This window comes from Sinohyriopsis cumingii, chromosome 13, assembly GCF_028554795.1.
Source record: "Sinohyriopsis cumingii isolate HCF-2022 chromosome 13, ASM2855479v2, whole genome shotgun sequence".
NCBI classification, from domain to species: Eukaryota; Metazoa; Mollusca; class Bivalvia; order Unionida; family Unionidae; genus Sinohyriopsis; species Sinohyriopsis cumingii.
In genome coordinates, this window is record NC_142973.1 from 51759011 (window position 1) to 51786199 (window position 27189).

Genomic DNA, 27189 nt, shown 5'->3' on the forward strand with positions numbered 1-27189 from the left:
TCATCGCACATCATAGCTTTCTCATAGACCTATCCTCTCACCAATCCCTGGCAGTTGTTACCCACCAGCGATTTTTATAATGAAAAGCATCCGGGATAAATGCACAAAATGGAGTCATTTCATTCATTGATCTATAATCCCTAACTCGATTGTCACCAAGCGGTCTATACATTTGTTGTCTTCGCGTTTCAAACCAAACTAGAAATTTCAATCCAATCATTCAGTGTCATTTTCCGGTTGCAGGAAGAGTTCATTTTTAGTGAAGGGTGGATCCTAAATCTATACCTAAATAGAAGGTAATATCTAATTCTAATATTTCCCAAAAACTGCAAAAAGGTGGGGGGGGGGGGGATATGCCCTTATATCTGACAATACCAAAAAATGTAAGGAATTATGCAGAACTTTTGGAAGACTATAAATTCTACATCACTCCAACTTCATATGTTCCGGTGTATTAGAAAACCGATAATATTTAGACATTATGAGAGTGCGGAATACAGGCAATATTTACCTATCTCCGTAGGTTAAGAGATCACAAACGCACCTTCAAAACTACAAATTTCACAAGTTCAGGTGTTTTTAAGCAACCTATTACCACATTATGGCATTGCGAACTATGCGAAAGATTTACTTGCCTCCGAAAATGAAGAGCTTTGCAAAGTGCAAAACTACATACCTCCGAAAATAAAGATTTCACAATGGAAATGCTCCAATAAGTATCAGCAATTCGACGCTTTGCAAAAGCACATATTAACACACCTTTTAAAAAAAAGATTTCTGCTTAGTTTGAAATCACTTCCAAGAGATATATTAGACTGCTTTCATTAAGTCATGGAAATTTACAAAGCAATGGGGCCACGAGTTTGGAATTAATTTGTTGCTCTCAACATATAGACGTGAACTCAGAGCTGGTCGGCGTAAGGATAGTATCTAAATTTGGACATTAAACCGCCAGATAGCAGAGTTGCTTATTGGGCTGTTATGGCGCAGAGTGCCAAAACTAAAGTAACAATGGAAGTATTCCAGTGTTCATGGGCAATTTTATGCTTTTTAAAACATGTTGTGACTTCTAAGGGGCGTGCAGAAACAAATATTTACAGCTTTGGTAGCGAGCCTTCCTCCTTGCTGCCAGTACTGTCTTTACTCATAGATTTGTATTGGCGCCCGAGAATTCTTTCTCACACTATGGCGCTTGCTTATTCCAACAAGATAAAAACAACGATTCTCTGTATTGCCTCTGATACTGCTAGTGTCGTGGGTAAGCCTTTTTCAGGCACTTCGCTTTACAATAATTACTATACGGTTAACTTCTTGATTTCTCGCTTCTCTATCTTGTCTTCTTTCTCCGAGTACGGTACGCTTCAGAATCCCGAATCAGCGCACCGTTCACACACACTGGTGCCCGATGAGTATATTCGGCACTGGACCATACCATTCTCAATACGGGGTTACCTATCAAAAAGGTCGACTTAAGACGCAGGTGAAACTTGGTAAATTACCAGTCTGCGAGAACTGCGTCCCGCATTTAAAAACCCCGCATTTAAAAACAAGCAAAACCACTTTTAATACTATAATGGCAATACAGTAACCAGCAAATCATTAATCACTCAGAAACATTTTACACGATGCATTGATTAACACTGATTCGACAGTTGATAGAGCAAATTATTTACAAGGCACTTCAAGCATTGAAACGAGGACATAATCACCCATCCAATATGGAACACATCGTTCTCGGCGAGGTTGTGCTCTTCAAATTGACAGTCCGTTTCAGCGCCGTCAGTTTCGTCCGTAATCCTATCGCCACATGGTTCAGGCAAATCTATATTTCCGACGCTCTGTGCAGTCTCGCACGCTTCGACATCCTCTGCGACGTGTGGCAGATTCGATTCTCAAGTTAGTAGCTGATTACGCCAATAAATCAGCCCATCACCCGTGATGATATTGATTTTCGGGTGAGAGGCTTATATCACCTGTTCATTAAAAAGCTGCAATTATCTGCATAAAAATTTGGCTGCACATATCGGTGTATATTTCATACACTTACCGGTATTTCTCGTGGCTGTGCAGCTACCGTCGGCTGGAGGGTTCTTTTGGTGACATGTAGATTATATTTATCATATCTGGTGACTTGTAAATCCACATGGAATAGCATAACCACCTGTCTTTTGGCTATTTTGATTTTCGCGCTTGGTATGGCTGTTACCAATTACCGTTATACGTCTAAAGTGTACGCGGATTTGTTCTGGAATGATTTGCATGCAGCAGAATTGCATATTTTAATGAACAGGTGACATCATACCCACAACATCGTCCATCAGTATCAACACAGATCTGTGGTGTTGATTTATCGGAGTAGTAGCTGATTAGGGCAAAGCCGCATGCGGTCACCATGTATGATCTGTGTACTTCCGTTTCTCCCATAGTTCACCTTGTACGTGACTTCACTCACTTTGTCTAAAACCTTGAACGGTTCATGTCAGTGGCTCAAAAGCTTGGAAGACAAACCAATATTTCGTTGAGGAAAGAACACAGACACTTTGTGTACTGCTTTGAATATTTCTCAGGGCAAATGGCTGTCATGACATCGCTCTTCCGCTGCATGGTACCTTTGATATTTTTCCTTTTTCCTTGCTAGAGCGTGAGAATCTTCGCTCTCTCAACTCCCATATCCAACTACACTCGGATGTACGCTTCATAACAGTGGGGGTTTAGGGTGTTTAGTGAAGCTGGTTGTCTCATGCTCAACAGAACGATATGTCATCAGAACATAGGTATGTACTTTTCTCATCCTTGCGACAAAGAAATCTAACCATACTTTTCCTGTCTCATTCTGGTTATCTGTGTCCGTTCGTCTCGTCTCGTCTCGTCTCAGTCATGGTGCACACGCGCTAGGAACTACTTAAAAAAAGAAACCCTTGATGTCTTCTGCTTTGCCTGGCAGATTTGTTATAAAACCCACGAAAACAACAATAACAACAGACATATAACAACAATAATTCACTTATAAAGCAACGTAATATATCTTCAACTTTGATAACACGTCGCATAAAGCATGTTCACACACACACACACACACACACACACACACACGTCGAGATATTTGACAGCTCCAGACACACGGGCATATATAGTTAAGATTCTACTTGATAATTATTCAGATTTTCATAAAAGAGTGCAAAACTTGTTGACCTTTTTCTAGAGTCTAGAGTGAGAACTAATAATAGTATTTGATGAATACTGTGTTTTGAATATGCTAACTAAATTACAGAAGTGCGGGGTTATTTTAATTTAATTGGAAAAAGAAAGTGTCTCCCCACTCGACATAGCCTGTTGGGGAGACAAGTAATAAAACCCCTTGACTGGGATCTCCTTGTCTCGGTCACAACCCCAAACACAGATCCTAATATTCTTATTCTTACCCACGCGACAGAGAAATCTTGCTTTTTTGTTAACCTTATTTTTACTATCTCAGTCCGTTCGTATCGGACATGGTGTCCACCCGCTAGGAAATATTTTATCTAGGGATTAACGATTGTTGTCTTCTGCTTAGCTTGATGCAGTTGTTTTCCAATCAAATAAAAGCCCCGACACTTTAGGAAATTTACTGAAAGAGTTTTTGGAGCAGAGAAACAGCTAACTTAAAATAGATTTTATGAGCATCGTTTGGTGCAAACAAAAACTTAAGTCACTAATGCGCAAAATGGCTATGAAAGCAAACTTGCCAGATTTGGCTTCTAAACGCATTAAAAACTCAAGCGTGAGAAAACAGTTATGTCAGAAACTAATCGAAACAATTGTGCCAGACACACAGACTATACAGATCACTCGCCAGAAAAATCCCGACTCGCTTAATAACTACCGAAAACATAGCAACAACCAGAAATATCTAGAAATATGCTATGTCAAACATCTCCATTAAGTCCCGGTTGAATCAAAGATATACATGCAGTCAGAAATGACAAATCATGCACTTACCAAGCCGACATGACAAATCATGCACTTACCAATCATTTATCCGTCCACACGTTATTCCACAAGCAGACTTCCCTGTTCCTTGCATTCCTAATAGCAACATTTGCCATATTTCCAAAACAGCAAATATCATTTTTGTTAGGAAACAGTGAACCTGAAAGTTCAAAACATGGTTATCCGCTAGGGACTGTGTTCGGAGTTTCCTTCATACACGAGGGTAATTTTGCAATCAATATAAATTACAAAACCAGTAAGTCACAAACAGTTTCACCTCCTCCAAAGAAAATGAGAGTTATTTACGATAGTGAAACAGATCTCTAATTACCCATGAATAATCCAATGCACGGTCACTCATGCTATACTGATCCGGACACTCTGGCATCCAAACTTATTCCCTTTTTCTGTCAGCTTATTTAAAGATTGTCATGTCTGCAAATTTTGGTATAAAACCCCCGTAGTAGCCACAGAAACTCAAATAGGATCGAACATGACTGAGACTGGTCCATTCTTTTACAGCGCTTACCCTTCTTTAAGTCAGTCGAGATACGATTCGCTCAAACGACAGACCAAGAAATTTGACTTTCTTAGAAACTGAGCATCATTTATTTAGGTTTGAGCTTCAGTCCTGCGTCTGCCAGTCTAACACTTAATCTAAAAGTGGTAAGCATATCTTCAAAACTCTTTCCTATTACCAAGATATCATCCAAATATATGAGGAAAATATTCCATAGCGATCATGCCAGGACCGTTTCCATAAGCCGTTCGAATGTCGCTGATGCTAAATGGCATTAAAGTAAACTCAAACAGGCCTCTTCGAGTAGATAACGCGGTGTTTTGCCGATCGGCTTCAACAACCTCACTCAACTATATCCCGACCAGAGATCTAGTGTTGAAAACGATTTGGAGTGTGTTAATTGATCAGGAGATTTGACTGTTTTCGGAAGAGGATATGTGTTATTCGCTGTGATATTATTCACTTGGTGGTAGTCGACACAATACCTTAAGGTCTAGTCCTTCTTCCTGACAAGGACGATTCCTGACAACCATGAACTACGTGAGTGTACCATGATACCCCTGCTGATCATATTATCAACTTGCCTATCCACCTCTTCGTTTGCATGTACTGGTAGGCGACGCAGTGGCTGCTTGGTGGGCTTAAAATATCCTGTGTTCAGGGCATGATTCACTATGCCCGTGCGCCTAACATCATGGCTTGAAGATGCAAATACCCCCGAGTGTTTACAAAGCAGTTATTTTACGTTCTCTGCTTGCTCTGGTGATAGTTTAAACGTTGTTGATAGATAAAGCTGTCAGACAGTCGGTTAGTTTGTCACCCTGCAGACTGACTGTTTCCTGCTATTCGACGGGGGACAAGCTCAGCCGGCAAAGATTCGCCTACTATTGTTCCTTGATATAACATTTCCGGTTCATTTAATGGATTCATCATCCGTAGCCAAACTGTATATGCCCCTTTTACTAATGTTAGGTCACCAATGCTTGGTCTTTCTTCAAAATAACTTTGATGGCTCCATCAGCCAAGCAAACTGGGGATGTGTTTAACCTTCATGAACATAGCAGATTACGGGTGTGAAAATCTCAATCCTAGTAGGCAAGTTCTCAAATGCTGTAACAGCTATTTTGTAACACACCAACGTCCCTTTCAACGAGACGGGCAGCGACTTGTCTCCAATCTTAAATATGTCGTTGGTAACATCTTCTGATGCACAGTTGTTCTTCATGAGGTCGAAATTTATGATCCCGGCTTTACTGTGATAAACATTACAGCCTCAGACAAAAGAGAATCTTGTTTGTCCTAAAAATGTCAGTAAAATATCTTCTGAACCTTGGCTCGCGAAGATGATAAAGTCAGGGCGTCGGAGTATAGCTCGCTGAAATACTCCTTCTTGAGAAGTAAAGTCTCGGCGATGGCATGTACAAAGCAAACGGATTAACTACCTGAACTGAGTTGAGATCACATTCACATCTTTCAAATGTATTTCTTTTGGTTGAGCCTTTAAGTGGGGTTACTTTAGTGTATCTTTATTTGCTTTTTATAGCTTGTTTTATTTCCTTTTTCATATGCCTTTTGCAATTACTTGTAAATTGCTGTATATTCTGCATAAAATATTGTCTTTTAAACGCCTTTTGGCATCCTGACAATCTGCAAAGGTGCCCTCAGTTTAGGCATACTTTTCTGCGATACTTTACCGGCTTAAAATCAAACAATTTCAAATTTAGTTTTGTATAATATATGTATGGTGATGTGAGACCAACACCCCAGAAAAATTAGTGAATACTATTCATACATGCGAGTAGATCCAGACATAATGATCATGGGTCAAGGACCCAAACAACCAGGCAGAACGAATTTCAATACGTAATTTCGATACCAAAATAGAGGGTTCTCGGGTTTGTCAAAGGCTGATAGCCTTTCACCCCTCGGGATGCCAAACAATATATTTTGGAGACATCCCAAATTGCCCAAGGCAATCTGAGATTTTAATGGCCTTGAAGACTCTGGGAGTCATTATCGAGGAAATTGACGGACTCCAAAATGCCGGGAGGAAAAAGTATGCTCTGTACTCCAAAAATTATGACATTCCTATAATCACAACCTCTACAATAGAGGTAATATGTCAAAAAGCAGTAGTCAGTAAAACATAACCCATCATTAGGGAGATGGAGGCCAAGGTCACAGAGGGGCCCCGAATGGTCGAGTGGTCTAAAGCGCTCTCCGTTTCAGATCACTGCCATCTCACCTCTGTATGCGTGGGTTCGAGTCTGGGATTCGGCTAATGTGGGTTTGTGAGAAAGCTTGCCAGTAGCTTCTCGTGGGTCGGTGGTTCTTTCCGGGGTTTTACGGGGTTCTTCCTCCACCATTAATACTGGCCGCCATGTATAGCCTATCGTGTGCTGAAAAATGGCGTTAAAACCTTCAACAACAACAACCAAGGTCACAGATGTTTTTGTGTCAGGTCTACCCCTTGAAATCGACAGCAGGGAGATAACAAACAAAATAGAGGACAAGCTAAAAACAAAGGTCGGGGCCAGTAGAATGGCAACTGTAAGGGGAATTAGGAATATTAAATCGGGAGTGAAAGTCACGACTATTTTAAAAGAAGATGCAAATAAAATTTCCACCTTTTTCTATGTTATGGCGTTTCTCCTCAGAACTTGGTATAAAGGGTGTGAAATGGACAGACAATGTCCCAGATGTAAACAAGTAGACCATGGGCCTAAATAATGTAAAAATCCTCTCGCCGCACCTACATACGCCAGTAAGGTGGAAAATATTGTTCAAAATGTAGAACCACAAGACAGTCAGGGGCAAGTAGAAATCATAGCCCCGGAATGCACGGAAGAAAATGATAAGAACAAAGGTACTGATATACCGGAAGTTACATCAGAGGGAGAGACCACCCTAGACAAAGCCTATGCAACTAAAATGCCCCCAGTAGATATATCACAAATATAAAGGGGGAATGAAAACTCTCAAATCGGGACAGAATGGGATGACTATCTCAGCCCGAATAAGAAGGGAAAGCTACACCATACAAAATAGGACAGCTTCTACTAAAGAATAGATTTGCCATCCTGCTGCAGGGCGAAAGTTCTCTAGAGGAAGAAAATGAGGGAAATGAAATGAATTATGTATTGTCACTAGGGGTGAGACCACTAGCCTCGATTCCAATTCCTAAACATAGAATAAAAAGAAAGAAATCACAATCACATCCAGCTCTTCTAAGGTACAGAAAATACCCAAGTGGAGATAGACACCCCTCATTATACACAGGGAAAATCTGTTATGGAGATCATCCATAAAAAGAAAAAGAGACAAGACTTTAGTAAAGATAAAAACGAAAACGACAGCAATGATAAAAAAGTGAAACAAATGACGACATTGAAACGGACACGGAATATGAAACTACAAGCGAAATACGAAGAGTAAAAATTGACCCTGAGCAATATAACGATAAATCAGACAAAAATGAGACAAACGAGACAAACACGACAATAGAAGACAGCCTAAATACAAACAACACGGAGGGTGCTGGCAACCCCAGCAACTAAAATGTTACTAATTATTAACAAAATTCTAAAATTGCTAATATAATATTTATGGAAAACATTGATATAACCTTGAAATGCGACAACCTGGTGAGAACACGAAAATGGAAGGAAAGAACTTCCGTATAGCGTCAGCAAATGTTAATGGCATAAATAAGAACAAAATAACTGAACTGAGTAATGAAAACAAATATGACATTATATTCATACAAGAAACTCATAATAACTTTAACATAGATCTAATAGCACACTGTGAGGAAAAGCTCACCAGCGTTTTAATTTTAAGCGACTATAAAAGGGAAGATACATGAGGGTGTATGGCTACCCTGGTTAAAAATAAAAATGGTATAATTTGGGAGCGATGCAATGAAGGATTATTGTTTGCAGGAAGAATGATTCATATTGTAATATAAAATATACAATTAATAATATATACTTCCCTGCAAACAAATACAAAAAACAAACTTTTATAGACAATATCTCTAAATATCTAGAATAGTTCTCAATGAATAATCTTATTTTAGGAGGACACATAAACCGGGTGGGAGATAAAATAGATCGGGTGGGAGATAAAATAGATCGGGTGGGCGAATTAACAACAACAGATACTAGATTTAAATAGGAAATGGAAAACCTTTTTAGGAAACACAAAATGGGGACGCATATAGAAAAATGAATAACTTAAGAAAAGATTTTACGGATGAATATAAAGATAATAATGGAAGTAGTCTAGATAGATTTTATGAATCAAACTATGATGAAAATTTCTATAAAATACGGGAATCTTAAACAAAAAAATCTCAGATCATAAAGTAATCTTTTTAGAGGTAAACATAATAAACATAAATAGGGCAAGGCAACATGGAAAATTAAAAATAAAATACTAGAGGATAAAGAATTCATAGAAGAAATACAGGAAATCATTAGGCTATTTAAGGATAAAGGAAACAGAGACATAATAAAAGAATGGGACACTTTAAAATATACTCTCAAAAGGAAAGCAATTGGATTCGCAAACATAAGAAACGAAAAACAGAGAACGGAAAAAGACGCCATTAAAATGCGCCTAGAGAGAATAAATCCAGGGTAAGAAAAAACGACTTTAAAAGAAAGATTAAATAAAATAATATAAAAATAAATCCAGGGTAGGGATATAAGAGCGTTGAAGTACACCGAAATATATCAAAAAGCTGAGGGTTTATACAAAAGAGAGGAATTAAGAAGAGGAGGTGAGAAACATATGAAAAAATTGAGACGATAAGGAAAATGAAATAGTTGAAAAAACTGAAATACTAAGATATATCAAGGGTTTCTATAGTGATTTATATAAAACACAAAACTCGACTCAGGGATTATACATAGCTATCTAGATAAATTACCATGTGAGGAAATAACATCAGAACATAGAGTCATATGTGATGACCTCATCTATATAGACGAAATTAAATATAACAATAAATGTACTAGCAAAAAGAAAATCCCCAGGTGGAGATGGACTCACCGCGGAATTCTACCAAAGATTCTAAGGTGAGCTTTCGCCCATTCTTCAACGGATGTATAATAATATTTTACTACGAAATGAAACAATGACTAAAACTATGAGGGAGGGATTAATCACTCTAATTTGCAAAGAGAAAGACGAAAGAGAAGAACTTTAAATTGGAGGCCCATCTCCATCCTAAACACGACTTTACAATTTTGAGTAAAATCCTAGCCGATAGAGTTAAATGGAATGGGAAAAAAATTTGTAAACTTCAATCAAACTTGTGGGGCGAAAGGGAGGGATGTTCAAAATAATATTTTAAGTATTAGAACAATTATTGACTTTCTACAAGAGCCAGATCAAAAAGGTGTTATGGTACTTTTTGATCAAGAAAAAGCTTTTGACATTAGAATATAACTATATACAAAAAGTGTTAGAAAAATTTGGATTTGGAACTAATTTCCAAAAATGGACCAAAATCCTGTATAATACCATAACCGCAAAAGTACAGGTAAATGGGACTAACACTGGAAAATTTGATATTCAGAGATCAGTGAGGCAAGGCTGCCCACTATCAATGCTATTAAACGTAATAGCAATTGAAATTCTAAGCATTAAAATAAGACTCAGCACAGAGATAACAGGCATTAAAATCCCAAGCATAATGGATGAAATAAAAATGCTCCGACATGCCGATGACTGCACAAACTTTATAAACGACCTTATCTCATTCAAACACTTAGAACGGAATTTGAAAGATTTCGGAAAGTATCAGGGTCCAAATCAATCATGATAAAACAGAAATACTAAAATAAGGAAGCTGGAGAGGTAACCACCCCGGGTTATCCCTCGTCTATGTAAAGACCGGGTTAAAGCGTTAGGAATCTTCTTCGGAAAAAGGGAGGAACAAGAAAATTATAAAACCATAAAGAAGCAAATAGAAAATGACGTAAACATTTGGGCACTTACGCCGTTATGCTTAATGGAGCGGGCACAGGTGGCCAAAACCTATATGTACTCAAATATAAATTACATCTTGAGATCTACTGATATAACAAATAACAAATAATATATTTTATAAAATAAATAATGAAATTATAAACTATATATGGAGTTACAAAACTCACTACATAAATAAAGAAACACTATATAGAGCAAAATGGGGGGGGGGGAATTCTCTACCAAATCCAGCTCTAATTAACTATTCAAATATCCTAGTTCGATTTAAATCACTTAGCCCAGAACCAAAAACACCATGGGAAGGCTAATATATATACTGGTTTGGCTTTTCGATGAAAAATGGAGGGGATATTGACAGAAATAATAAACTTGTTAAAAAACTAGAAGTTCCTCGGAGATTTAACTACATAAAGGATACACTTTTGAAATATAAAGACATGAAGGGATTATGGGAACTAGACAAAAAAAATACGTACAATTGGATAAGGGAAGATACTACAAAGAAAATAAAATGCGAAGTTGAACAAGAAAATTGGGGTATAAATTGTGACAGAGCGTGAGGGCACTGGTCCCGTCTAGGTTCTTTAAAAATACAACGCCTCTGTTTCAAATACATGCATAATGCATGGTTGATAGGAGAGGTAGCAGTGAGACGGCACATGGTCAGAGTACGGCCAAATTGTCCACTGAGTTAAAAAGCTCCCTTCAGCAAATTACACACGATAATACAATGTGATTTTTTCACATTGTTGAAAGGACAAAAGACTAGGAATCATAACTGAAATTTGTGAAAAAGAAAACTACAAGACGGAAAACTGGCTTTTTTAGATGGAAATTTTGACAAAAAAATTATATAAAATAACCGACTATATAGTTGATACAATGAAGGCTTGTTGGCAAATTATAGTGATTGGGAGATAAAAATATCAACTGTATAAAACATAAATTTTAATAAAACGTTTTTATAAGTTAATATCATACTGAATTATAACTATCTTAAGCAATTCTGTTGCCCATTGGGTGAGTGAGAGATGATGGGAACGGGGATGAGAGGAGGATCCTTTTTGGATTGTCACTGACTGGATGCGGAGGGGGAGATGGATGAGTATTTTCGGTTTTACTGCCCACTGGGAGGGGGTAACGCAAACGCGAGCTGGAGTCCGGCCCACATCTCTCTAGCATCGGGGCCTGCGACTCATCCCCGGGCTCAGAACCCTCTTCCAGTCCAATGGGCAAATCATTTTACCCTAAATAGTACAAAACGGATTTAGAGGAAAGACAGGGACCCTATTTGGGGAAAGTACAAGGCGATGACGTCATTGGGGCTACGTCACATGGCGCTACACTAAGTGAACAGGCCTTGTGAAAGAGTCTTAGACCTCCCCCCCCCCAATAGAACATAAATAGACAACACATGAATACAGGGGATAGTAAGAAATACATAGATTAAATACCCTCTAACATCTTCTATCCAACTATACAACTCCCGTACTGTATAGTTACTTAACAACCTTATAAACAATTCTGGATTTCTTAGGGCATAGGTAAGATAAGAAAAGGATGTCTAACTCGAGGCAGGAGAAATACAGTTTTAATAAAGAAGTGTGGACCTTGACTCGAGCACAACCTACCTATTATTATATTTAGTCTTTAGTGCGAGGAACGACACATTACCACTCATTGAAAACAATAGGGTCTTTTTTTCTTCTTCCAAAACAACAATGTAGCAACCCGTTCCGCTCGCCTACAATTTAAATTGAAAGAGCAAACCATTCAAAATATCATAAACTTATCCAAATGGATATAAAATCCAAATAAATGAAATAAGACAACTGTGAAAATCTTGCTGTCTCAAACATACAGAAAATATAGTAATACGCACACAATATAACACTAACACACATAGCAAACACTGAGGCATAGGAGACCTCTAGCAAAGGTCACAATATTTTTCAAAGGAATGGACTTCGAGCGAGGTGAATAAAACCTGGCTTGGACGAACAACCCTATAGATAACACTAGGGAGAAAATAAATACCCCATCAAAAATTCAATAAAAATTATTTTATACAAAAATTATTTTTCAGATAGAACAAACAACACATCTGAGGGAGGGAAATACAAACAGAAAAACACCTTTTAATTTTTTTGGAGAGGGGGTGGGGACATCTGTCTGGGGCCCCCAAAAATAGTTTTAGTTCTGGACAATTTTTATTATGTCCTCTCTGGCCACATTTGAACTATATGATGCGATTTAGGGATTTTAAGTAAGAATTCTTATAAGAATCCGCTCTAACTTTAGTACGTAGGACTTTAATTCACTCAGACGACTTTTTGAGCATACTTGTTTCGTCATGTGACTCTCCAATCAATTGTTTCTGCGGAACCAGCATATGCACCATATCCACTGATTCTTATATTATCATCCGTTCATTTTAATCGGTTTCTAAATGACATAGTGACTACGAGCACACTTGAGCTGTTTTTATGCGCTATCAATGGCTTCCAATTTCACGGCTTTGTGTATGGCATCATTTAAGCTTTGGGGCCACGCCTGTTGAATGCGCAGTCTTATAGCCGAAATTACCACTACAACAATAACATTTTCTTTGGCCAGAACTTCAGTTAAATGTCCGGCTAAGGAAGCACGTTTCCTGGTACTTTGTCCAAGTTCATGAAGTGATTTGCCAGTTCTTTGTCTTCTCTCTATCACCTTGGCTTTGCACAATTCCCCTGGATTGGGCGGTGAAAATCGTTCCTTAAGCGCCATTAAAAGACGTTCATAATTCTCACCAACACCATCTTTCAGGTTTCCGAGGACGCCTTCGGCTTGTAATTTGAAATATCGAAGCAAAGATTTGACTATTGCAAGATAAAATACCTTTAATTGTTTTGCTTCAAAATTATAATATTGTGATCGCTGATGTAAATTATCGGCACAGGATTTTAAAAATACATAAAGAAACAAACAAACTTGATATTGTATCGAGCTATATCAAGCTGTAGAGAGCTTATACTTTGTCATTTCTTCTGAGATCTGTACATAAGAGTTAGCAGCAACAAAAAAATTAATATCGTGAAACCAGTGGTGTTGGTTCATGGTGAGGAGGGAATAAGGAAGCCTGCAATATGAAATAAAATGTCCTTTCAATGTCCTCCATTGTTACATGGAGTTGTATGTGGATGTCAGTTTTTAATTAACCGACAGATTAATGGTAGCAACTAAATTCAGCTGAATGTTTTGCAAGCACAATACACTCTGTAAGGTGCAGTAGCGCGTGCGATTATTTAATTCCTATCGGGGATGCATCTAATTGAGAGAGAGAGAGAGAGGGAGAGAGAGAGAGAGAGGAAGAGAGAGTTTATCGGTACCTGTTGATGTCATATTTAGCAGTAGAGTAGAAAATATTTTTTACTTACTAATGAAAAATTTAACATGAACAACGGTAGGTCTAAATTCGGGTTTAATATTTTCGATAGGGAATGGACTCTGACCCTACACCCCAACATAAATGTCCAAATATAAAAAATGGGGTAGCAAGGATAAGAGGTAACTCGGACAGTGTCAACTTGAAGATGAGTTCAGGGATTTCCAGCTATCCCCGGCCTAAGACTGGCCAAGTTTCACTCAGGGAGAAACACCACTGGATGTTTTCTGGGTAGACATGAGCTGAGTTTCCACACCCTTAAGGAAACCCAGATTCCCAAATCTAATGAAGCTCTCTATGGCAGCACTCAGCCTGTCACACAGTAATGCATACAGCGAGCGCTGTTTCAGCATGTTAACGAAGATTCAGACAGACCAACGTGGAAATTTATGTGGAAACAATGTGTCATCACTAATATCGTGTAAGATAAATGCAAAGTGTGACTATTTTGAGCTCAAACCTTCAAATGATTTGTGTATCGCTGCAAAAGGAGCTTCTCTACAAAACTGAAAGACAAACAACACATACTGGAAACAAAATTAAGTTTGTTTGAGTGTTTGAGGTTCCAGTGTGTCATTATTTTTTTAACCACAGTGATTCTTGTGAAGATTCATAAAAAAAAATTTGTGAGATTAAGAAAATAACATATAACAAAATTAATAAAGTTCAGTAACTATTATTCATTATAGTTATTTTCCTTATCTGTGGTACAATCTGCACTTTCGCGCTTAAACTTATGAGAAAAATAATCGTTACGCTAATCTTCCTGATTCTGAACACAAATCTCCCCGATTGGTTCCAGAAAACTTAGCATGTATGCAAATCATTAAAAAATGTGTGTATTAGCAGTGACAGCTACAGCAATGTGATTATTTTGGCAATACTAAATATACTATTATTTTACTTTTTTTCTTCAAACGGTTATAAAACATCTGCAAAATATATAACAATTCATGTGACTGATACTTTGTTTATTACATGGTTTATTTTTCCTTGTGACTTTGTTTTAAATTCAGCCATAATATAAAACAATGGAAGTATTGATGAATCAAATAACTGCATTTACAGGAGTACATAATTTAGCATTGAAATAAGCACAAAAAAAAACAAATTTTCAGACTCGTCCTAGCAAGCAGTTTTTCATCATACTCTCCACAGATGGTATGGACATTGCTTTTGTATGTGTGTGTGATAATCAAGGTGGTTATCTGTGCATGAGATAATGCATCAGCCACAATATTTGCAAGCTGATTCATACAAAATCAAGGCATAGTTAAGTTTAAATCTTAGTAAAAACCTGTATAACTAGAGTAACAATTTAATGCTGTCTTCTCCTAAATATGTTTGACCATATGACCAGTGTTAAAACCATTTTTGTTCCTCCATTTGTCTTTGAGGTATCCAATATGCAGAAGGAAAGTTAGTTTATGACAAAAAATAAGCCATTACAATTTGGTTCCCACCACAACCAGGATAAGAGAACCATCAAGATAGCGTATGGGATCATCATGAAGTCTGTGTCACTAATTGGCATTCAGTTATTGATTTAGAAAATTTGAAATTGTTTTGACCATTTCTGAACTCTGATGCAGCATATCTATATTTGAAGTTCAATATTGTGCATAGTTTACATCTACTGGTAAAACAAATACAAATTTGTCAACACATAATGATTATTTGATAATTATTTCCAAGGTTAAGAGATTTCACTGTTATTTTTATGTTCACATTCCTGACTGACAATACATAGTCCCGATATATACCTGTATCCTGAGGATAGCATTCAGATGTAGTGGTGCCTACCTTAATCTGAAATTTCTTTGATTAATTTGATTTTATAGATGGGTAGGCAGCCCTTTAGACCTAGAATTAGTGGTCATTGAGTATATGCCATACTGCCATGTAGTGTAATGCGCTTTCTCCTGGTAAAATCAGATGTTTTATTTTTTACAAAAGTTTTTCTAATAAGTCTAGATGGAATATTGTGATTTTATGGCATTTGAGTCCTCAATGAACATCTTATCATAGTTTGATAGGATTAAACAAGCTACTACATAGGTCGGTCATTTATAAGTTTGGTAGATCCATTGCAAATACATCATATTAGTGCTAAGAGATGACTGTGTTGGAAGGATTGGTTCAGGTATTTGTATCAATCTAACTTGCTGCTCTTCATAATGAAGGAAAGTATCCAGTTGCCAGAAAATGTTTGTATCTAAGACAGGCTTCATCATCATATTAATTATTATTATTCTAATGCTGTAGGATAACCTTCAAAACTAACTTTATCAAGGATAAGAACTGCTGCAACACTGTAAGAATCACAGCAGCAGAAGAAATTAGAACCTGAAACAAAACAACTTCATTGTTCACCATTTTTCAATACTCCTCAGGACTGACATATTCCTCATGTGTCCTGCATATGTAAAGACTCCTACTGAAACTACCCTATGGGTTCAACACCCAACACTTGTATCCGATACCCTATGGCCAATTATTCTTAATGTATTTATTATTTATGTCCAAATGCTCTCAATTTCATGCTACTTATACTGTTGAGTAATCTGTTGTCATGGTAACACAGTGAATGCAGAAACTTCTAAGTGTCACAAGGTACAGCTATGCTACTTGCTTGACATGTGCACCAAATTTATTTTGAAATAACTTGAATGGTTTCAAAGTTTTCTCTGGAATGGAACATGTTTGAAGACTAAAGAAAGGTGTATGGGTTACAGACAAACAATTGGACATAGAGATAGCTTTATCTCCCTGTATTTTTATGAGGGGGATAAGAGTAATAGACTCAATGTTTGGGTTTGCACCGAGACATGGAAATTCCAGTCAAGGGGTTACATTATTTGTCTCCCCATGAGGCATAACCTCATTGACATAGATTATTTTTCTTACCGAATTTTTTTCCATAATTAAATTCAAATAACCATCAACTCTTGCAATTTAGTTAACAGATTCAAAACACAATATTATTCATCAGGTACTATTATTACTTCTCACTCTATATAAAGGTCATCAGGTTTTGTACTCTTGTATGAAAATCTGAATAATTATCTAAGTGGAATCTAGCTATATATGCCATTCTTGGAACAGGGGGAAAAAAATAAAGAAAAAAGTTATAATTGGTGTTGTAAATGTTGCACAATCAGCATCTAGAGCCTTGTGCTATTGTTTAAATAACAGTACTGCGCATTTATATGAATACGTTAATAAGGGCAATAGATTTATGCATGAGAAAATAGAAACATAAAACAATCTGATATTATTACTGTATTATCACATTTAATCGATGGGCATCATATAAAAATAACAGTAATTCATAACTTTCATATGGATAACTTTTAACTTTCATCAGTTCTATTTTTGGAAAAAGTTATACGGTAAGCAACAGTACAATACATTACAATATTGGGTACACACTACCGTACAGTTTTAACTAAATGTTTGGTGACATAGAGGATATCTAATTCAGGTTATTCTTGGAAATTTTCTTTTGTGGAAATATGGCAAGTGTTGCTATTACTAGTGCAAGATGCTACATGGAAATCTTGTGGAATAGCATGTGGACTGATGAATGAACCACTCTGACTGGTAAGAGCAGGAAATTTAATTTCTTTACAATATTCAGATCAACAACTGGCACTGTTTGACAAAGTTTGAAGAATGCAGGTCTGATATAACTCATTTCAAGTTGTTGCGGTCTTTTTAGTACATGGTGAGAGAGTTTGGATTTTTCATTTATGTAGTCTGTGATGTGTAATGTCTGTGCCTAGAACAGTGTTTTTTGTAGTCTGTGATGTGTATAGTCTGTGCCTAGAAAAGTGTTTTCTGTCATAGTTTGTTCCACAAAGCATCATGAATTTTATCCTATTTGTAGCTCAGTAAATTTCCAGGTCAACATCATTACATGAAGCTTAGTGTATCTAATTCATTTAACATGTAGTATTTAAAACTAATTAGCCACATTTATTGGCTCTGACCTGAAATAGTACTGAGTTAGGTCTACAGATAGGAAAAAATTTACTATGCTGTGCAGAATGAACTATAGTTTCTCTCATAGTACCAAATAATTTGATTTTGTATGTGTGTATGTCTGTCTCTCTCAAAATGTTTTATATGGTGTGTTCTCAAAGTTGGAGAGACCTTAAGCTGCTATATGGCTTTTATATGTTATATATCTATTGTTGTTGTTGCTATTATTTGATTTTAGAACAACTTCATCAGGCATAGCAAAAGACAACAGAGGGTTTCTTCTTTATAAACATAGTTCTTAGAGTCGACCTGATTGAAACGAGACTAAGATAAGAATAGTAAAGTTAACAGAACATCTAGATTTCTCTGTCTCATGAGTTAGAAAAGGAAATCCCAGTCGCCCAATTGTTTTTTTCTAATTTAATTAAAATAACCCTGCATTTTTGAAACATTGTTAACAGATTCAACACACTTAGTATTACTGGTAATCAGCTACCATTACTGACTTTCACTTTATATAAAGGTCAACAGGTCTGGTATTCTTTTATCAAAATATGAATAATTATCTAAGTAGAATCTAGCTATATATGCCACTCTTAGAAATGAACACAAAATCCAGAAAAAAGTTATAACTGTTACATGTTCGAAGCAGTAGACAGTGAGTGTCTGGAGCAACATGCTATTGTTTTGTAAATACTGTGCATTAATATGAATATGTTACTGAGGGTTGTGCAGTGACCTGTGGAACCTAAGTATAAAAGTTCTATGCATGAGAAAATAGAAACATAAAAACACTTGATATTATTACTGTATTATCATTTAATTGATGGATAACATGTGAAATTGACATTAAGTATTTAACACCTTTTATACTGTTAATTTCCGTCAGTTCTAATTTGGAAAATGTTTTATGGTAGTCAATGGTATGATACTATGCAGTACAATATTGGATACAGTTCTAACAAAGTGTGTAGACAGTAGACAGATTTCTAATTTCTGGCTTTATTGGAAATTTGTATTTTCTGCCCTGGAAGAAATATACTCCAGTGTTGCTATTACTATACTTCAATGTCATGCTACATTGAAATCTACCTGTTTGTGGACTGTTGAATAATCCACTCTGACTGGAAAATGCAGGAGTTTTCATTTGCAGTAGCATTATTATGTTTGATTCAACTGAGGCTGATTGGGGGTGTATGACAAAGTCTTTAGAAACCTGTTTCACATAACATATTTCTGGTTGTTGCCAGCTTTGCAGTAGCTTTTTTGAGAGTTGGATTTTTGTAGCCAGTGTGTATTGCTCGTGTCTAAAGCTATACCAATAAGCTCAACTTTGTGTGCATGTGTTTTCCACAATGTTTTGTATGGCATATTGTCAACGTTGGAAAGACTATAAGTTGCTTTATGGGTGAAGTTCCTTTTGTTGTATGTGTGTATATATAAAACCAGACTAAGATAACAAAAGTAAGGTTAGCAAATCAGGTAGATTACTGTTACGTGGGTGAAAAACAAGTTTCACAGCAAACACCACCAATGAACATTCTTCTCCTTATGAGCAGAATAAGTTGAAGAATACATGCTTTACAAATATGTCTTTGATTTAAGACAACTGAATGAATTGTACGTGCAGCATTAAAAGGTCCAACATGTACACTTTCCAATGCTTAAAACTTGATTATAATATTCATGCTGCAGCATTCTAATCACTGCAAAAATGTGCACACACACATAGATATTAAAAAGAATGACAAAAGATTTCCCCTAAAAATGACAAACAACATAATGCAAAAATAAGTACAAGTACTTTTATTTGATCATTTCTGTTTTAAATTATTGCTTTTGTATGAAATTTTTAAGGATAGTAAATAAGTGTATATCTGTAATCAGCATTTTAAAACTCTATGGTAAAATATTAAACATGGAAATTTACACAATAAATTTGAAAAAGGGTGTATAAATAAAAACAATTGGAAATTCACACAACACAGAGAAGGTAATTCAAATTTATAAGGATGGAAATTCACATGTAACAATTAAAAAAGGTGTCTAAAACAGCGATTGTTCACACAACACATTTAAAAAGTAACTTAAAGCAAATCAGTCCAAAAAGATCAATAATTCATGTCAATTACTGGGGTATTAGAATGCAGTCATCATTCAGGTGTGATGGGTCCTGGTCTTTAATCTGTGATGTGGTGGAAGGAACAATTCAGGGGCAAAACCAAAGTTCAGTTTGGGTGTTTTTGCATTGATGTCCAATCCAATAACTTCTAGGACAGAGGTGTGGTCATATTCCTCCTAGAAATAATTCAATTACAATCATATTGTAATGTTCCTTCAGACATTAATTATGAATATAATAGTATGAATATACAAGCATAGTATGAATATAATAGAATAGCATGAATATAATAGTATAGTATGAATACACTAGCATAGTATGAATATAATAGTATAGCATGAATATAATAGTATAGTATGAATATACTAGCACAGTATGAATATAATAGTATAGCATGAATATAATAGTATAGTATGAATATAATAGTATAGTATGAATATACTAGCATAGTATGAATATAATAGGATCTATTTGCTACTTACACAGCCATAAAGGGACCGATTATGTGGAAGGGTTGCCAAAGAAAGAGTCTACATTACTATTAAATAATTCCCTTTAAACAAACACAAACCTTTTAAACTTTTACCTTGCAGTGGAAAAATCATTAGAGTTGGTATTCATATTTATAGATAAACACATGATAGACAAAGACATACATAGATGAGGGTTTTATAGAATCACAGTATGCATACAGATAAGGATACAGGTAGATTTCTTATTTGTTGTAAATGTAAAAAGATAAAGTAGTAAAATCAACCAGCTGGAGACATTGATTGGCATATAACTTATCAGAATAACAGGCTGTTTGATTAAACTGGAAATGTTTTCATGGAACATGGATGCTATAGTGTTTTATTATTAAACTCTAGTATTTTAAATCAAGGACTTCTGGCAACCCAGGGAGTGGCAAATAAAGACTTGTAAAGTGGGAGTATTCAGAAAATCCAGAGGCATCAACAAATTTGGCTAGGCAACCAACAGTAGACTCTGTGATTGAAACTGAGACAACAATAATGCAAAATCAATGCGTTACAGTGGTCTGTCACTATAACTGTTTAAGGTAGTCACTCAGTAGCATTGTCTTTTCAGTTAGATTGTCTTATAATAAGAGCTGTTTAAAAAAATAGTCCATCCCATAAATGGGATCAATGACCATAATTGTGTTATATTGTTAAAAAACCCTGTAACTTATATTGTGGTATCAATGTGCCACTTCATTAGGGTTAAAAGGTAAACAGTGGCAGATAGGAAATGTAAAGTACTGCACAGAGATGTGTATCCAATTCTGAACAGCAGAGACACTGATCTTCAGTCATATAATATGCCATCAGATTTGAGGTAATGCTGTTTGTTTGAATTAGCCGTATTTCTTCCACAACAAGACTGACTGTCCAAAGATAGCTGTTGGGCTTGTCATCAGAGAAAAATATCCTTAGTAAACGTTTGCCAAAATTGCCAAAAAGTGGGGGGGGGAGGGGAGGGCTGATCATTATACATGAGCCACCATGGAATAAATATTATAGCCATGTTAACAAACAAAACCTAGATTCTGATCTTAAGGCACATTGTGTAATGGCTGATTCAAGTCTTTGCTGTACACAGATGGATGCACATTATACATTATAAAATAAAGTAGATGGCTATGGAAATATTTTTCATGTGAAATGTACCTCAACCTCAATACTCTCCTCTTCATCCTCCTCATTTTCCTCAATGTTCTCCTCTGTTTCCTCTACAATGGCCTCACTCTTATTGACAGAGTCATCTGATTCATTTGACATAATGGATACTTTGCTGCCATTCTTAATTTTGGCAACTGCATCATATGCACCTCTCTTCCATGCCATAAGACGTCTGTAACATGATAATAATAATTACTGTTATAAACGGTGATGTAAATTTTCTAGCTAGACCATGAAAGTGGCTTTCAAGACAATTTTCATTTTTGCATTCGGTCCTGTAACTCCATGTAAATGAAATGTTTTGGTTGCATTTGCTGTCCTTGATTATTTACAAATACTTGGAAAAATCATATTCATTTAACTGTAATTTTTATGTGATTCTTGAAACATACATTTTGGTGCACATGTTCCTTATCTTTTGCAGTCCTGAAAAAAATTTGTTTTAAATTCTTTTATATAAGAAGAATCCATATTTCAAGTCCTGTGAACTTTAAAACTGTGGAGACAGTTCACTATAGTTTCCCAGTCATCACTTGTAACATCCTTGTATATTGTGTATAACAATGTCTAAAAAATGGAAAGTCATCAACAGTTGATTGTCAATGAATCTACAAGTTGACTAAGTTGACAAGTGTTTCAAGTGGGCTAGCAATCACTCACCTGGCTGACAGCTATCAGACAGCCAAATGCAAGAGCAGTTGGTATAGAAAACTGGGTCAATAGGATGATGTCTGTAGCAATTAATTCCAATGCTTTTGACTGCATACATTATGAAAGTTTCTTTTTGAATGCCTACGTTATGAAACAATATCTTAAGGTTTTTCTTTTCTTTTCATCTTCATCCATATTTGATGGCATGTTAGCTTTATTTGTTCAATACAGAAAGGCTTTTAGTCATGATGCTTTCTATCAAGTTGCTCTAATTATACCGAAAAGATTTTTTAGATAATGATCCATAATTATTTTTAAATTTTTAACACTGGCAACCATATTTGATGGAAGACTGGCATCAAGACATAAATCTGAACTGTCAAGCAAGAATCCTCTCTTGCAAATTGGTGAAAGTCTGTTGAGCAGTATTAAATAGCAGATAAAAGTTCTTCTATACTTAGTAGCAGAAGCCATATCTGACAGTGGATTGGCATAACCTGAAATACTTCATGCAGGATTCTTTCTGTCAAATTTGATCAAATTCTGCAAGTAGTTCTTGAGAAATCTTTTAAAACTTTGCCTGAAAAAAACAGTGGCCAAATTTGATGGCAGACTGAAATTTTTTGCATAAACTTAACTGGTTTTATGTCAGCACACTTTCTATCAAATTTAGTTGAATCCCTTAAGACATTTTTGAGAAGCTGTGTAAAGATTTAGGTATTTTTAAGTACATGTAATCATATCTGATTTTAGGCATAGAGGGGTGTGATGAATAACATATCATGTAAACAATGCTTTCATTCAGGTTTGTATTATGCTAATGCTGGTAGCCATACCCAGTTTTGTAGAGGAAGCATACAATGACAATTCCAATGAGAAGCAAGCATCCAACAGCTATCAGTGCCCCCATCCACCATTTGAACTCATCTTCTGGAGCTGGAAGACAGTTGGTTTGATTAGGGGGACATGCACACTGGAAGTGGTTCTGCAAATTAAGGCAGATGAGAGGTTCTGCACATGGGTTTCCAACACATTCATCAATATCGTCTTCGCATCGTAACCCCGTCCAACCACTGTGGCAATCACAAGTATAATATTGATCAAAGGTCTTAGTGCGTCTGAGGTTTTCACACTGATATTCATTCGGATATTTGCCTGCAAATAAAATATTGATCAAAATATTCTCAATGTTGTACATGTATTTTAGTGCTATCAAGATCTGGATACATTAAACTAAAATGATATGGTTGCAAATTATATCTCCTATTACATAATGAAAAAGAACGAAACTATTATAACAATAATAACAAAAATACTAAAAGAAAAAACATAAGGAAATAAAAAGATTAAGTGAACTTTGTTAATTTTTATTGACTTGTGTCCTGCTGCAATTTGGCCATGCACGCTATCTGTTGTAAAAAACTGATGTGATCTTAGTGACTGTGTCATACTAAAATAATTCACTTAACAATACACCAGATAAATTGTTATCATGCGATTGACAAGAGGTACAGATTTTATGAAGTTTTCAGTAAGAGCATTGCATGACAGGGTACTTATTTCCTCCTATTTTTTAATGTAAAGACCATTACCTGGTTAAAGATATTCAACTAAGAATATCACAAGAAAATGGACCCCATCCATAAACAAGTTAGTGAGTTTGGATTACCTGGATGCTTAGCTATGAAAAGATATAAATATTTTTAACAAGCTAAAATCAACAACAGGTAATAAGTGACCCATAATTATTCTTAACTGCAAATATAAAAATTGTGGAGTGAAACTTTGCTAAACAATCCCTTCTATAGTTTCAGTTCATTTGCATAGTGGCTAAAAAGTTTGGTCACAATTAGTCTGTACTAATATTAATTTCATTTCCCCCATAAGTGCCTTGTCACATTTGCTAGGCCCCAGCTATGAAGTCATGTATAAGCTGTAATCTAAGTGTCTTAGGAATATTACTGCAGCCTTGTGTTTGATCTCTAAAGATTGCCATGGGGTTAGTGTTTAACTCTTAGGCAAAGGTACCATGACCAGCCAGAGAATGGAAGCTTGAGTTGGCAATGGCAACTGGTCATGTCACTTAACAAAGGCTTGCCGTTATCACACCTATATGTTAAAGATTAGTTCAAGGATCAAAGGGAAAGTCCATGGGGTGAACAGGGCATTTTCTTATATGTCCCCACATTGACAGCGAGTGGGACATTGACTACTAAGTTTGACTGGATTAGTCCACAGCGACAGCCAATAGAAAATTGAGATAGAGGGGATGATTACAATTCAGACCCGAATGATACCTTCTGAACTCATAAGATTAATTCAGTAGTTGCCAGGAAGGATTGCAGATCAATAGGGTTTACTCCGAGAAAGAAGCCACTCATAATCTCAGAGGTAGATTCTAAAGAAAAACAAAGCTTAGAAAAGGTCAGTAAGTTATTTGCTCGATTTTTGCAGAATATTATGGCATCATAATTGTAATTATTGGTAGTATGTACACTTAATTACTAGGATCATTTAGTATGTAGAATTACCTTTACTCTTATTCATATCTTATGGCTTGTTACCAGTGTTATTTGCAACAGACCGAATTTGCAAAATTCTGAAACACAGTTATTCGACAGCACACAATCTTCCCATAAAAAAGTTGCAAAGACACAATATCAAACTGGATACAGACTGTTATGAGGGACTCTGTATTAATACATCAGTTTTGCAGGTTCATAGTACAAGGGCTCATCTGTTTCTGCAGCCTGTACTAAGAGTCATACAACTGTGTACAATCTAGAAAGCAGCTGCTTGGGCTAGTGTCTGTATTTTCAGGAACATCTGAACTTGACAAGCCTGTTACAGACACAAATGAATTCAGTACAAAGGTCTTGTCAGCATCCAGAGTTTCATAATGGTCATGTAATTTACACTGTAACTTTGGTATATCTGGTTTACTACCAACACATAACAGTTTTCTTCTTTCCTACTTGTTAATCTATTCCATAAATGGAAGCCTCTCTCTGATATCTCATGGGATCATGAGGCACTTATGGGGGAAGTGAAATTGGTAAATTAAATTAGACTTACCAAGTCGAAGTTTGACTGTAACTTCATGAACCTCATAGGTGCCTTAGTGATCATGCCCATACAAAACAATTAGGCAGATTCCACCTGGAACTTAAGCAGACTCCAGGCAGAATCTGCCGAAAATGCTAAAAATCTGGTTAAAAAAAGGCGGACATGGAAAATTGGAGAAGTCAAAGATGAATCCATCCAGAGTCCGTCTAACTCTAAGATGGACTTTTGTCAAAATTCCTGCCATATAATATATCTTTGGGCATAATTTTGGACTTGGTTGATTTTCCACCCACCATCTAGGTGGAATTAGGAACTTAGTCACTGGCATCTATTATATGAAAGGAGGAATTTGGACTTGTATTTTTGTTTAACTTAATTGGATTTAACTGCCCTCAAACAAGTTTTCATCTTGTTTACCATTTTAAAATAGAATTTTGCTTCTCTCCTGACCTGAATTTCCTCGATATGGACCCATTTTTTAATATTGTCTCTGAAACTTTTAAAAATAATACTCTATCCAGTCCCATTTAACAGATGATCGTTGTAAAAAGCTTTCTGATTGGTCAAAATTTTGTACTTGCCCAATGAATCATCGCATAACAGAAACTGATGGGAATAAGCATGTTTGTTAAACATGGCGATTCAAATTTTCGAATGGGATATGAGATTGAATAACCATTTGAAAAATGTGCGGCAATGAGAATAGCTTGAATGCAAAGTCGATGGGAACATAATTGGTCAATTTGTATGAAAACTGAACACCAGGACTAGCATTTTGCTTTTTGTACCATAAAGAGTTTTACAGTAGCAGCTAACATGCTAAAAAGGACAAGGAATTGAACCAGGAATCAGGATGATTTCGAAGTTATACAACTCCAAACTGATTAACTTCAGAATTTAAGGAGGGACAACGTATAGATCACTGGAGGGAATTGTTGCCAGATACCCACGTCTATCAAACATAGTCATATCTTTGCGGAATTTTCTTGGGCAAAAAGTAGAATCTGCTTTCAATATCGTGAGGCATTTTTGTGTATATTATCAAAATATTCTAGGTGTGTTAGAATTCAGTGTAAAATAAGAGTAATTATATCATGATAAACGTTTGTCACGGCTGCTTATGGAACAAGGACTAATTCAAGAGACCACAACTGCATCATAGTTTGTACAACCAAAAATCAAGTCTACAGTACAAGTGACATAAGGCAGGGTCCTAGCTTTTCTTCTTTTCATAATCAGTGTCTCAAATGGATGCTTTTCTGTAATTTTGCATTATTTTCACAGCTGAATTTTTCAATGCAGATTAATATTTTATATTTTATATACGTTTATGTGTTCACAGATGCCTGTGCGTATGTTCCAGACTTGATACTTTGATTTTTAAAATCACTTAAATTATTTAGTGTCAGATACTTCATATCATGTTGTATATACTGTATATGTTGTACATAACAGATAGAAGGCCTCAAGGTAGATTAGTTATGTAACTAACTGAATTACCTTCTCTAAATAAAGTCTTTATTATTATTATTATTATTATTATTATTATTATTATTATTATTGTTATTAACTCCCATATCTCTTGCCTTGGATGTCATATAATTACAACATAAGTATATTTGTTTTCATGCACACAAGAATATCACATTGGTTAATAAAGTCCTGTTTAATTCATATCCATTATTTCTTTGAAACCTTCTGAAATGTCTGAAACACTACTGACTTCAGTAAAATGCAATATAATGATCAAAATTTTAGTGAACTCTTACGA

General features: G+C 35.9%; 1 protein-coding gene across 1 annotated transcript in view; it reads right to left on the minus strand.

Moving 5' to 3' along the window:
* Positions 1–19725: 19725 nt before the first annotated feature.
* LOC149785554 (uncharacterized) overlaps positions 19726–27189 on the minus strand; it is a 198141-nt gene continuing 190677 nt past the window's right edge. Inside the window, exons 55-57 of the mRNA XM_089979355.1 lie at positions 23189–23507; positions 21690–21873; positions 19726–20195 (exon numbers count right to left, since the gene is read on the minus strand). Coding sequence (XP_089835481.1) covers positions 20055–20195; positions 21690–21873; positions 23189–23507 — 644 coding nt within the window. The 3' untranslated portion in view covers positions 19726–20054. The remainder of the gene's footprint in view (positions 20196–21689; positions 21874–23188; positions 23508–27189) is intronic.